General features: G+C 41.9%; 1 protein-coding gene across 1 annotated transcript; it reads left to right on the top strand.

Annotated features, from left to right (window-relative positions):
• Positions 1-720: 720 nt before the first annotated feature.
• On the top strand, positions 721-1761 carry LOC122217111 (platelet factor 4-like). The gene is made up of 3 exons (XM_042934004.1): positions 721-987; positions 1292-1415; positions 1535-1761. Exons 1-3 carry the CDS (start codon positions 885-887, stop codon positions 1620-1622), a joined length of 315 nt encoding a protein of 104 aa, XP_042789938.1. The 5' UTR covers positions 721-884; the 3' UTR covers positions 1623-1761.
• Positions 1762-14650: the final 12889 nt, after the last annotated feature.

Raw genomic sequence — 14650 nt, 5'->3', positions numbered from 1 at the left:
CAGCCACAGTGCAGCCTGACTTAAACTGGCACTTGTCCAGGTCACAGCAGGCTCTGGGAAATGTGGCCTGGAAACTCTCCTGCTTGACCTCATTTCTGGGGCAAGCCCAACGCAGTAACATGGGCACCAAGTTTTTACAGAATGAATGCATTCCAATATTACTTTCATAATTTTTCTCAGGGTAAGAGGATAGACTGGGGTAACAGACTTTGCTTGCTAGAGGGTGGCTGGTAGGGCAGGGTAGATCCTGTTCAAGAGACCAAGGAAACTTCACATTCGGGTGAAATTCAGAGCTGAGTCATCCCAAAGACCAATTCAAGTTTTTACCAGCAAGAAAACAATTACGAAGACACACCTTTAACACACACAGCCACAAAGCTCAACTCTGTGGTAATCAGGACACGCTGGCAGAAATAAGCAGTTCTTGAAAAGGCAGTTTGTTGCCAGTTGGGAAAGAAACAGAAACTGTCTAGGGTCTGAAGGCACCACCTGTATAAATGGCAACATAGTGATCACAGAGAACTCTACAATAACACATAACAAAGGCAACAGACAGGTTCAAATACTGGCTCTAACTGCACCCATGTGCACGTACATGAATTTAGATTGAGGGTGTTGCTCCTGCTCCCAGCTCCCAGCCAAAACCGCTGACCCCAGTCTTTTTCTTCTTCTTTTTTTTTTTTTCCCTCCTAATCTTGGCTGGCCAGAGCCTAACCCTTCCCAGAAGTGTCTCCACTTCCCCCACCATCCGCCCCAGTTTTCCGGACAGGACAGGACTGACAGTGGGGATAAAACCGGCCTGGAGAGTCTTGGGAGCCACTGGCCTGCAAAGCCTCTGCCCCAACTGCCCTTGCACTCTCGGCTCCTACTGGCACCTGCTGGACATGAGGCTTCGAGTGGGTGCCCGCGCCCCCAGTCCCCTGCCCAGCTCGGGGCTCCTGCTCCTGGGACTGCTGCTCTTGCCAGCTGTGGTCTCCCTCCCCAGAGGTAAGAGCTAAAGGAAGGCATGGAGGGGACGGGGGCAGACAACAGGCAGTCGGGGAACCCCCAGGGCTGGGGTGGAATTTTTATAATCTTCTGAGCTCTGCCTAGGTGTGCGGGCGCTGTGCCATGAGCTGCCCGGTGCACTTTACCATCTTGTCAGTAACACTTCTCTCTGAGGGAGGTATGATTTATGGGTGAGGAAATGAAAGCCAAACGCAATGAAAAATGATCCCTAAGGTAAGTTCGAAGGTTCACTGACTCAGCGCTCTCTCCTCCGCCACCTCCCCGCCCCCCCACCAACCCTCAGAGGACCCAGAAGATGAGCACCTGCGCTGCGTGTGCCTGAAGACCACCTCCGAAGTCCGTCCCAAGTATATCCGCAGCCTGGAGGTGATGGGTGCGACAGTCCACTGCCCCGTTCCCCAGATGATGTGAGTCCCTGCACTGGCTTCGGGCCCCCTACCCTCTGCCTCCTTTGCCTTAGCCTGCGCTCCTCCACACCCCGCTTCACTACGGGTCTAACCCCACGTTCAAATCTTTTCTCTGGCAGAGCTTCTCTGAAGAATGGTAGGAAAATATGCCTGGACCCGAACGCCCCCCTGTATAAGAAAATACTGCGGAAGCTTTTGGAGAGCTAGCTACCAGCTGCCTCGCTCTGTACAGTTGCAATGCAGCATGTTTTCTGTTTTATTCATTTTCAAGCTAATGGTGGAAAAATCTCCTGATGTTTTTTTTTCTTTATTGTCCTCCAAGTTCTAAATAAATAAAATAAATCGACGTGTCGTGTATTTCTTAATAGAGCAAAGAAATAGTGTTGACTCAATTTCATTTAAAAGAAAATCTCCAGAATTTTAAGCAAAAAATATATTTGAAGGGAAGTTGGCTTTAATAAGGACTGGTTCATTTAGTGTGACACGTTCACTGATATATATTTGCATATTTACGTGATTGCATTACTTTATTTACATATTAATGTTATAATTAGCTTTGCCAGTAAATATTAATCACACTGAAACGTCACAGGCTTTTTTAAATAAATAAATAAATAAATAAATAAATAAATAAATAAATAAGTCAGGCTCTCTTTTATGCCCTTAAGATTTATACTCAACCGGGGTGCCTGGGTGGCTCAGTCGGTTGAGCGACTGACTTCGGCTCAGGTCATAATCAAACGGTTTGTGAGTTTGAGCCCCGCGTCAGGCTCTGTGCTGACAGCTCAGAGCCTGGAGCCTGTTTTGGATTCTGTGTCTGTCTCTCTCTCTGCCCCTCCCCTTCTCATGCTCTGTCTCTCTCTGTCTCAGAAATAAATACACACTAAAAAAAATTTTTAAAGATTTATATTCAACCTAAGTATTAGAAAAAATAATACAAATGAAACTAGGATTCTCTACTACTTAGTGGAAATATATTTATACTTTCCAGAGAATTACATTAAACTATTTCACTCTTTATTGGTGCTTTGATAATATGGACATGTCACCAAGGCGAAATGTTAAAAATAGTTCTGATACCCACATAACTACCTTAGTGAATCCCACATTTGTCAAACCTACAGAATTGGGTTTTGCTACACCCCATTAATATGCTGTGAATGTTCCTGTAAGCCTGCAAATGTCTTGAACAGATGTTCTCCTTGGTATTCTCACGTTCGGTAAACCTTTCTTTGCAGCCTACCACTGTTCCATGAATCCCTTGACATTGGAGAAATCACGAATGTATGTTAAACAGCTGTGGAAAATAGAGAGGTGCACAATTGTACATGTTTCATGTTTCGGGAAGACACCACTATACCTTGGGGAGGAAGGAGGGTGCTTCCAGATAGGCGTGTTAGTTACCTATTGCTTCTGTACCAAAGTACCATGAACACAATGGCTTAAACAATACACATTTATTATCTTACGGTCCTGGAAGTCAGAAGCCCGATTTGGGGCTCACAGGCTAAACTCAGGGTGTCCTCAGAGCTGCTTTCCTTCTACAGTCTCTAGGGCATAATCCGTTCCCTTGCCTTTCTTAGCTTCTAGAGGCCACCTGTAGTGCTGTGCTGGATGATCTCTTCCTTCATCTCCAAACTACATCCCTCCAACCTCTGTTTCTGTTGTCACATTTCCTCTATGACACTTCTTATACCCTGCTTGTCTCTCTAAACAAAACAAAACAAAACAAAACACCTGTGATTACATTGGGCCCATTCGGATAGTCCAGGATAATCTCCTCTCAAGACCCTTAACACATCTGCAAACTCTTTTTTTTTTCCATATAAGGTAACATTTTCACACATTCCAGGGATTAAGGCATGGAAATCTCTGGGAAAGAATAGTGCTGTTCAGCCAACCATTCATGGGCAAGGAAGTAGAATCTAGTGGAAGCAGGAGAAAACTACAGACCCTTGCTTGTGACTTAATGTCATTTCAACCTAATACAACAATATGTAGAGGTAGGATTGGATGGCTAACAGCAAAAGGAGACTGGTACAATTCATTCTCCTTGGGTGTGGGGAGGGCCTCTGAGATGACAAACTACTTAAGTAAACTCTATTTATAGAGGTTTTCGAAGTTTCAGAGTGTCATCTAAATTTCCGCACCCCCTTCTCGTGTTATGTAGTATTATTCCCACTGCAGAATTGAGGTAAGTCTCGGAAACCTAAGAAATGTCCCAAAGCCACAGCTTGTTAGAGGCTGAGCAGATGCTTCTGGCGCCCAAATCCCTCTACGCTGCCATTCACACAGGCCATTGACCTCTTAACTACGTCTCTCTGGAGGGACTGTCCACGCATAGCGCTTGGAGGTGGAGTAGGAATTTGCTGGAGGCAAAGGGAAGAATGGAATTGCCACAAGATGAAAAATAAGTAGAAAGACGTAAGACCATTAACTCCTCAGCACGACCGGAGGGCAGTCTATGATTCTGCAGAGCCGAGGTGTCTATGGGGAACGAACGATGGTCTTCCAACTAGTTTTCACCCATCTGGTGTTTTTACCTTCAGCCCAACTCACTCAAGCCACCTGGATTAGCTTTCCAAAATACAGATACTTTTTTGCATAACCTTCAAGGTGTAAAGTCTCAGCCTGGCACCCAATGCTTTGCCAGAGCTTTGCCTGAGTTTCCTCATCTGTGGAGTGAGAATAGTATGAGTGTCTACCTCACAGATGACCGTGGGGACCAAACAGATGATGTGGGCAAAACACCCAATGCAGTTCCTCCTGCTAAGGCTGTACTTAAAAATTAGCAACTATAGGGGCGCCTGGGTGGCTCAGTCGGTTGAGCGTCCGACTTCGGCTCAGGTCCAGATCTCGCAGTTGATGAGTTCGAGCCCTGCGACGGGCTCTGTGCTGACAGCTCAGAGCCCGGAGCCTGTTTCAGATTCTGTGTCTCCCTCTCTCTGCCCCTTCCCCACTCGTGCTCTGTCTCTCTCTGTCTCTCAAAAATGAATAAACATTTTAAAAAATTTAAAAACAAATTAGCAACTATATCAGGATGCCTGCATGGCTCAGTTGGTTGAGCGTCTGACTTCTGCTTAGGTCACGATCTGCGGTTTGTGAGTTCAAGCCCCACATCGTCAGGCTCTCTGCTGTACGTGCAGAGTCCACTTTGGATCCTCTGTTGCCCTCTGTCTCTGCCCCTCCCCAACTCGCTTGCTCTCTCTCAAAAATAAATAAACATTAAAAAAAATCAGCAACTATAATGATTATTGTTGCTCTGAATATTGCTTTCAGTGTACCACCCTAGTCAGTCCAGAGTGTAGACTGAGGCATTTAACAGACTGATTCTTGGTGGTAAGCAGCAAGATATCATTGCAATATAAATCAAAGTTCCTTAAGTCAAATGAACTTTGAGAGAGAAAATACTGTAAATGGAGTATGGGAGGTATGGGAGGTAAGATCCTGTTTTGTTTTGTTTTTTGCTTCTTTTCCTTTTATGGCTTGCCTCCAACAATATACTTAGTTAGAGTCAGTTAAGTGGGACTCAAAGGACTAAAACAAATTTTGCAAAGTCAACCCATGCAGAGGCCTTGCAAATCCTTCCTTCGAAATTGCCAGAGAACACTTTCAAGTGGCCGCCTTTATCAGCAATGGTGTTGGGAAAAAACTTTCCTATTCAGGCAGCAATTTGTTTGCTGTAGCTCCCGCTGTTGAAATATTTACGGAATGATAAGGATTCAATGCACTCAAACTTTTTTTTTTTTTTTCCTGCAGAAAATATACAAACTATACACTTACTGCACAGTCATGGACCTTATCAACAAAACCAAACCAAAACCACCAAAAGATATTTTGCTCTTGAAAGTTGCTCTGCAGTTTTAAATGTATTGTTTTTTTTTTTCCCTTTGAAGGCCTTTGTGGTAAGAAAAAAAAAAAAAAAAACCACCACAGTTTCCTTTTCAGTACATGGAGCACTGAGGGTTTAGTTGTTTTAAAAGATACATCCATATTTTTTCTTATTATAAAAAACAATGAACACATGCTCGTTACGGATAACGTAGAAAACATAGTGGAAACTATAAGGAAAAATTTTTAAACAACTGTAATTTTGCCACTCAAAACTACCCTGTTTTTTTTTTTTCCAAAATATTAGTTATTGGATATTGGTTGCAAGGTGAACTGCTAATTTTCAATAAATTCTCACTGCACACAATTATAAGGAAATGGGAATTACTTTATTGTTAGGGAGGGTTCCTATCTCAATCTTACATGGAAGAAACCAAGTCCTGGGGTAATAAATTTTTCCTTGGTCACAGAAAGGTGTCAAACTCAGGAGATTAAGCATTCACTTACATATTTATAAATATTGTGTGTGCATGTATCCACTGTGTGTGTGTTTATGTATTTACACACATACACATACCCCTAACACAAGTTCACAATACAATACTTACATTTCCTTTGTACAATGTGTTTGATATTTCGTTTTCTATACTATCCTCCTTTATCCATTTTTGAGACATTTGGTGACAAGCTTGTGAAGTATTTCACAACCCATTAATGTATCATAACTTGTCGTTTTAAAACATTGTTATAAAATGAATGAATGAATAAATGAATGAATAAAATATTGCTCTAGTTCTTTGGTTAAAGACTCAAGTTTTACCATTTCGTGTTGGAGTCCATACGCTAATTAATGCTTCTCAAGATACTTGGAGAGGGATGGGAAGCTCAGGGCCAGCTGGATAGTTAACTCTCCTTGCCTGTGGTCTGCTTTTGCTCTCATTCTCGAGGGCTGACCTGGGGCTGGTGTCTCTGGGAACCCCATGAGGATCAGATTTCGAGGGGAAGATGTAAGGCCAGAGAGGCAACTGTCTGGATTGTTGAGATTTTCTGTCTTTTTCAGCTTGGGGCTCTTCCTTATACTCACTCCCCATTGAGCGTCAGCCTTGCTATCCTGGTTTGGTCCCTAATGTAAAATAAACTGAGAGCAGAAAATACCTTACTTCCTAGGGGGGCTGGGGAAAAGTAAACACATTTTGTAAATTTAATTGGTGGTTTGATACCTATTTCTCCTTTGCCTACAGTTCTTTTCCTTATCCTTGAAGTCGCTGGCTTTATTTAGCCCAGTGGGGTTTTGTATAAGACAATCTTGACTACAGAGTTTTGACTCTGTGTGACCTGGGTCTCTCAGTTTTCTCGTCTGAAAAACAAAGGCAGTAATATCCACCTCACAGGGAACTGGGAAAGGTAAGTGTCACTTACAAGGGGGAGCCATCAGGGGTCTGACTCAGAATTGGGATCTAATGAGTTAAAGTTACTCTTCCCTTTTTCTTGGAGTTTTGCTTTCAAAGCACATATCATTTCCAAGCAGTAGTGGCCACATCCTTGACTTGTACAAGGAACCATTAAGAACATGTCCAACAAGCCAGAACTTTCCCTGCACAGAACCACAACTCAAAGTTTGGGTGCAGATAACCAGAGCAGTCATCCCTTTCTGTGGTTTTGTGTTCCTTGGTTTCAATTACCCACTGTCACCCGTGGTCTGAAAACTGTGAAAGCAGATGGTTCTCCTGACTTATGGGCAGAAGGCCAATAGTAGCCCAATGCTATATCACAATGCCTATGTCATTCACCTCACTTCATCTCATTATGCAGGCATTTTATCATCTCACATCATCACAAGAAGTAGGATGAATACAATGCAATATTTCGAGAGACCACATTCAGATAACTTTTCTTGCAATATATTGTTAGTGATTGTTCTATTTCATTATTGTTGTTAATCTCTTACTGTGCCAGATTTGTAAGTTAAACTTTATCATAGTTATGTATGTATAGGAGAAAATGGCATATATAGGGTTCAGTACCCTCCATGGTTTCAGACAGCCACTGGGGGGCTTAGAATGTACCCCCTGTGGATAAACGGGGACGACTGTAGATTAGAAAAAAGTTTAACATGACAGGGGTACCAGGGTGGCTCTGTCGGTTAAGCGTCCAACTTCGGCTCAGGTCATGATCTCACGGCTCATGGGTTCGAGCCCTACGTTGGGCTCTGTGCTGACAGCTCAGAGCCTGAAGGCTGCTTCAGATTCTATGTCCCCATCTCTCTCTGTCCCTCTTCCACTTGTGTCCTGTTTGTGTCTCTCAAAAATAAGTAAATATTAAAAAAAAAAAATAAATTAAAAAGTTTAACATGACAGATACAAGTTGTATTTTCCATTCATGGTAACAGCTAAAAGAAAATCAAATAACAAAACCACAATGCTTATCAACCAGCATATAAGATTCTAAAATTATAAAAGTATAAGATTATAAAACATTCAGGAGATTTGGTGATTGGGAGCCTGGCGAAACTGTTTACTCAGTAAAGAAAACAAGGAGAAGAAAGGAACTTTGGCTGTAACCTTGTGAAATGTTTATCTCTTTGCTGAAGCAGACACGTGGGCATTAGGCTCTTATTAGCCAGGGTTGCCATAAGAGATAGTAAAACTTGAAAGCAGAGTTGGAGGAATCAGCTCTTATCAGCTGTGTGGGAGAATCAGTTTTCTTGTTGCAGTAATTCTAAGGATGAAGATGGGATCAGTGGGGAAAAAAGGCAATAAAGCAGTTTATCCATCTCACCAATAGAAAAATGATTAGACTCCATTGCAATTATTTATCTGCTCCTTCTTTTAGATCAGGGAATAAGGATCTTGCCTTCTCTTCATTCTCTCTTCCAGAAAAATGCCTAGCAGAGTAGATGCTAAAGAAATGTTGGTTTATATTTATTAACTACATGGAAACAGGAATGCAGTTAGTGCTACGACACAGAGGTGCAGTGGGGTGCTGGATAAGGCATCTTGCCAAGAGAAAGTGGGTTCAACATTAAAGACTCTGTTTTCCCTCACCTGACTTTGTGAGGCCCAGAGATTTCGCCCAGTCATTCATAGACATTACAACACCTTCATGCCATTTACCCTATTGATGATTTGCATGATTTTTAAAAAATTTTTAATGTTTATTTATTTTTGAGATAGAGAGAGACAGAGCATGAGCAGGGCGGGGGCAGAGACAGGGAGACGTAGAATCTGAAGCAGGCTCCAGGCTCTGAGCTGTCAGCACAGAGCCCAACAGGGGGCTCGAACTCACGCTCAACCAACAAGACCTGGGCCGAAGTCAGACGCTTAACTTACTGAGCCACCCAGACGCCTTGGTATGATTTTTTAGTTAGAGCCACATCTATAGCTATCAGGAAATCTGCCCCCTTCATCTGTCCAACCGCACCCTTCCATCACACAGAGATGCTATAAATCATACTCATTACACATGATTTGACTGCAGATATTCACAGCCGATGTGTAACTACACATAATTAAAGTACACACAACCAAGCCACCCTTTCTCCACTTCTACCATAATTCCCACCATATTTAACTGTATCTCATATTTCTTTAACATCCTCAACTACTTCGGGAGTATCAATCAATGAACTAGCACAGTCACACATCAGCCGAACGACCCCTTTGAAATAACTATTATTCAGAATCCTCTGTCTCCCAGATTACCCGAGTATATGGACAGAGCCTAGAAGGAAAAGATAAAAACAAAATATTTCGGGCCAAAAAATGTTAGGTAATGAATACTGGAATATTGTAGCTAGTGAATATTGGAAAATACTGTGGACAGCGTGCTCAATATCTAGTTTTTATGATGATTCATACATTTCCTAAGTTGAAATCTGTATCTTTATGCCATGCGTGCAGTTTTGTTTTTTATGCTTTATACATTCATCTTTTGACTTCCTAAATTTTGTTTTCATAATACCATAATGTCATGATGGTGTTTTCATCTCCCAAACAAATTCCTTGTGTGATTATTTCTAAGAAAACTTTTTTCACTTCCTTATTCTTTTGCAATTTTGGCAAGCCTGTATTTCTTCCTGTTACTCTATATGATCATGATGTCATTCATTTACTGAGCACCGCTTCTGGAAAGTTCAGGAAACAATTTTAAGAAAATGGAGACAAAAAGCAATTTATAAAAACATTTTAAGAACCAATAAACCTCAAAAAATCTGACAAAAACTAATGTATCAAATGGTTCTCAGTGTTTACTGAATGATTTTAAGTATTTGTAGACTGATCATACCATCAGATGATCATGTCAGCAACAGAAAAATGAGTGATCTTACATTGCAGAAGAAAGCAGACAGGATAAATAAATTTATGTTAGAAACTGACTTCATCCAATGTCATATCTCCTAGTATAACTATCACTGTGCCTAGCACACATAGATGGATCAAAAAAAAAAAAAAATACATGAGGTAAATAGCAATTATCCATTCACTTTCTGCCCAGATCTTGTACCTTTAATTAAATGGACCTGCCCATCTATCATGAAGCAGATGGTCTATAAAGGTCAAACACATTCCAACTCCATATGTGGCAGTCAACCTGGACCTCCTTTGCTTAATTCCTGACATGGTTCCGGTGCTCTGGCTTTGAATATATTTGTGGGTCCTACTTGTGTTTTTTGGACATGTTGGCAGACCATGGCCTCAGAATTTTCTAGAGAATTTGGTTCAGACTCATTTCTCTGGCTCCCCCAGATAAGATACTCTTCAATTCTTACACTGTAATTTAAATTCTGGCTCATCTGGGTTCACCCATGTCCCCAGAAAGGTTTTACTCAGATGCTGAGTGTCAAAAGAGGCAAAAGTAAGGAAATCTAAGCTGTTGGCAATCCTTCAAAGATGGTTCCCTGATGTCCCAACGTCAGGACACATTGGTTACATGAAACAGTGGCCTGAAACCATTTATTCATGCATTGTTTCAAAAACATTAGTCAAATACTTTATATGAACCACACTCATACTGGAGATGGGATGCAAAGAGAAATGAGATATGATAGCTTCTTTGCAGAATACATAATCCAACATAGGAGTAGGTAAACCAGTGGTTCCCAACAACATGATCTGTATCCAAGGGCCAAGATAATCCCTTGGACAGCGTTATGAACTTTCTGATGGAAGTGACATTTGAAATGGTTCCTGAGTGACAAGCAGACACCTCTGGGCCGGGCCTAAATTCCTGTTCTCTCTGCACTTCCTGCTTCAATGTTAAACTCCAACGTAAAAAAATAAACTGCTTATTTTTGTAGTCATGTCATACCACACTGCTTCCAGCTTCCATGTCTTTGCTTATTTGGTCCTCTGTTTCTGGAATGGGTCCCCTACCCACTCACCTTAGGTAGCACCCTCCTCCAGAATGTTTTCTCTGACAGCTCCCACCCTTCCAAGAAAGGGAATCAGAGCCCCCCGCCTCCTCTGAGTGTCTATAAAGTTCTGTGCATCGCCATGTATCGTGGACTTCCAGGCAACTCCTTATCTTTTTGTCTTCCTTCTATAGACTGTGAGTTTGGTAGTGACAGAGAATATCTTTTTCCCTCTATGAAGCCTAATTTATTCCTTAGCTTGTAAGTGGTAGGTAAATGTTGAAGGAATAAATGGATAAGTGGGTTAAAAATAGAGTAAATAGAACTACTTGTGTTGGCAAGTTATCTGTAGCAGAAATATGACAGATGAATGGTGTTAAGCCAGACTAGCAAGAGACAGATACCTAATTTAAATTGTGTGAAAGAAAGAGAGAAAGAGAGAGGAAGGAAGGAAGGAAGGAAGGAAGGAAGGAAGGAAGGAATCAGGTAGGCAGGAAGGGAATGTTGGCTTACATAGATAGCATCCACAAATAAATCAGAGCCACCTAGAGGCCATGGGTGCCCAAACAACGTCCTTTGTAATTTTCTCCCATGTCATGTGCCTTCCTCCGGGCCAGTTTCATTCTCAGACAGACTCTCCCCAAGCACTGGCTCACCTCTGGGTCCCATGTTGCCAGTTTAGCAGCCCTAGGAAGAATTAAGGACTTCTTTTTCAATTATTTCAACAAAAATTCTAAGGATTGCTTCTCATTTGAAAGGGCTTAGGTGACTTGCCCATCTCTGAGTCAATCAGCAGGGCTTGAGGGTGGGCCCCAACAGGAAGGAACTGAGAAATGGGTCATCCCCTGAACTTCATGGATTGAGAGCAGGTGAAACTAGGGTGTGTTACCAGGGAAAAGAGAAAGAGGAGCCCAACACACCGTATCTGAGGAGACTGAATAGAGAGGTTGGCCCGATTCCTGGTACACACTAATGCCTTTGGCCTGTACGGTGAATGGATCCAGGAATTTAATACCATGTTCAGACATGGTCACTCTTCTCCCCTCAGAGCCAGAATTATTACATCAGAAGAGATCATTTTAGGCAAGCTATGCCCTTTCCTGCTTGCCAATCAGCATGGGCAGCAGTGTCTCAGCCTGGGTGCCCACCTGCCCTCCCCCCCCCCCCCCCGCCCCCAAAGCAGAACCTGAGTCATCAGCTCGCCATACAGGCAGATTTATTCGAGGAAATGTTCCCAAGGCTGGGACGGGAGAACTGGGAAGAGTGAAACAGAGCGTAGGCATCTGGGTTCAGTCCTCCTGTGGATCTTGTGAGAAGTCATGTACAGTATCTGCCTAAAACATGAAAGAGGAGGAAATATTTATCGTTGCCTCCTGTCCCAAATTGGCAAGAGATTTTCCACAGCAGTGACAGAGAAACTTTGCGGCAAAAAGGCGTCTGGCGCAGCTATGGCGAGGACTTGTAAATGTATACCTGCACGCAGCTGGTTGCGTGCGTTTACCAGGGTAAAACAGTGGGCCTAGATGATGTAACATCCTAGATTTTACTAATTGTTGATTCCGAAAGATTGGTAAGAAGTACTGGGGGCAAATGGAATTTAACCACCAAAGCATTAATTTTTGAAAAAAGACTCTTCCATTTCTTAAGAGTCTTGCTTGTATTGGTTTAAAGCAATGTGCACAAAGGGGCACCTGAGTGGCTCAGTTGGTTAAGCATCCGGCTCTTGGTTTCAGCTCAGGTCATCATCTCAAGGTTCATGAGTTCCAGAACCCACCAACCGCCCCCCCTCCTCCCTGCCTGCTTGAGATTCTCTCTCCCCATCTCTCCCTGCCCCTCCCCCACTCACTCTGTCTGTCTCTCTCAAAATAAACTTAAAAAAAACGAATGTGCATAAAACCTTGATGTTTAACTCTTGCGGAAGTAATTGACTCAGAGAAGCACACAGTCAAACAAGAGAATGGATTTGTTCGTTGTAGTAGGCCGTAGCAGTCCTGTGCTTATAAATATTTCTGCATTTTGGTTGAGAAAGATTTCATGGATTTAAGTGGCATATTACAGAAAAAATAACAACCAAAAAGGAACCTTTTCCTTTTTACCTCATTTTCAAGAACAAGCGGCATTAAATCGTTCCTGGAAGTTTAATTCTGCACACGCCACAAGTGTTTGCTGCTTCTTGACATGCTCCATTTACTTCTACTTTTTTTTGTTTGTTTGTTTTGGCAGCTTCTGTAGATAAATTGGAGTTTCTGATGTCCCTGAACACCCTCGTTTACGTCAGTTTTAGGTCAGTCTGGAGATCATTACAGCAAAAACACTTTCTGTTTTTCTTTTTCTGTTTTTAAAAAATTTTTTTAAAGTGTTTATTTTTGAGAGAGAGAGAGAGACAGACAGAGACAGAGTGTGAGCTGGTGAGGATCAGAGAAAGAGGAAGACACAGAATCTGAAGTAGGCTCCAGGCTCTAAGCTGTCAGCACAGAGCCCAATGCGTGCTCGAACTCACGAGACTTGAAATCATGAGCTGAGCTCAATTTGGACGGACGCCCAACTGACTGAGCCACCCAGGCACCCCCTTTGTTGTTTTTTTTTTTTTTATTTACATGAAGTTGAGAGATTTGTACAGTATGACTTGTGCTGAAGCCCAACTATTTGAGCCTATAAAACATGATGAAATGTTCAAACCGGGGTAGCAGATATTTCAGATTTTCATACCTGAGCAAATACGAACTCAACAAACATTCACTTTTCTTTAAGAAGCTACCAGTAAAGCATGCATGTCCACTGATTTCATTTTGGTGGTGTTCGAAATTGATACAGAGAACAAACTTTTTTAAAAAATGATCTTTTTATTTTGAAGTAATTTTAAGTTCACAAAATTTGTAAAAATAGTACAGTTTCTGTGCACCCTTCACTCAGTTTCCCGGGTTGCAAACACTTGACATTAACAGGGAACATTTGCCAAAGCTTAAGAAACCAAAATTGGCACATTATTATTATTATTTTAAGTTTATTCATTTGTGAGAGAGAGAGAGAGAGAAAGAGAGAGACAGAGCGTGAGTGGGAGAGGGGCAGAGAGGGAGACATAGAATCCAAAGCAGGCTCCAGCTCTGAGCTGTCAGCACAGAGCCCTTCGAGGGGCTCGAACCCACGAACTTGCACATCATGACCTGAGCCGAAGTTGGACACTTAACCGACAGAGCCACATGGCACATTATTACTATTATTAATGAAAACTCCAGACTTGATTGGACTTCACCAGATTTTCCACTTATTGTCCACTTTCTGCTCCAGGACCCAACCCAGGATGCCACCCTCAGTGAGTTATGTCCCCCACTTCCCTCTGAACTGTGACAGTCTCTGAGTCTTTCCTTATTTGTCATGACTTTGACGTTTTTGAAGAGTTCTAGTCAGCTATTTAATATTCCTCAATTTAGGTTTAAAGGATGTTTTCTCATGGCTAGATAGAGTTACAAACTCTGGGGGAAAGTACCAAAGAGCTGAAGTGCCCTTTTCATCATATCATATCAGGAGGTACATGATATCCACTTAATACCGAGTGACACCATTAACCTTTATCCTTTAGTTAAGGGGAGGTTTACCAGATTTCTCCACGTTCAAATTACTTGGTTTTCGGAATTGGACAATTTAAGAAAATGCATCAACGTATATGAACAGGTTATAACAGGAGAGAATTATGCTATTAGTGAAACAAAACCATGCAAGATGTATGATCATTTTGCTGTGCTCACAGTTTAAAATATTAAATTTGAACCACTCGGCTAGGAGGATAACAGTGTTTTTTTTGTTTTTGTTTTTGATTTTGTTAAATCACTCCTCTCTAGGAATTCTTAACTGTGTATCACAGAGCATCTTTATCATAGCATTATGGTTAAAAGCCATTCTCTCTGAGTGTGAGTGCTGGACTCAATATCCTGTGACTTTGGGAAAGTTACTTAACCTCTCTTCGCTTTAGTTTTTATATTTGTAAACTTAAAGCCCCATAAACATAACCTTAAAGTCCCATAATAATATCTATTTCACAGGGTTGTTTGGAAGA

This window comes from Panthera leo, chromosome B1 (genome assembly GCF_018350215.1).
Source record: "Panthera leo isolate Ple1 chromosome B1, P.leo_Ple1_pat1.1, whole genome shotgun sequence".
NCBI lineage: Eukaryota > Metazoa > Chordata > Mammalia > Carnivora > Felidae > Panthera > Panthera leo.
This window is presented reverse-complemented; position numbering and strand designations above follow the sequence as displayed.

Bases quoted from the DNA above. Each gene is read 5' to 3' on its own strand.
- LOC122217111 (XM_042934004.1), top strand. From the start codon at position 885: ATGAGGCTTCGAGTGGGTGCCCGCGCCCCCAGTCCCCTGCCCAGCTCG. The intron at 988-1,291 runs GTAAGAGCTAAA...ACCAACCCTCAG, and splicing joins TGTGGTCTCCCTCCCCAGAG to AGGACCCAGAAGATGAGCAC. The intron at 1,416-1,534 runs GTGAGTCCCTGC...TTTCTCTGGCAG, and splicing joins TGCCCCGTTCCCCAGATGAT to AGCTTCTCTGAAGAATGGTA.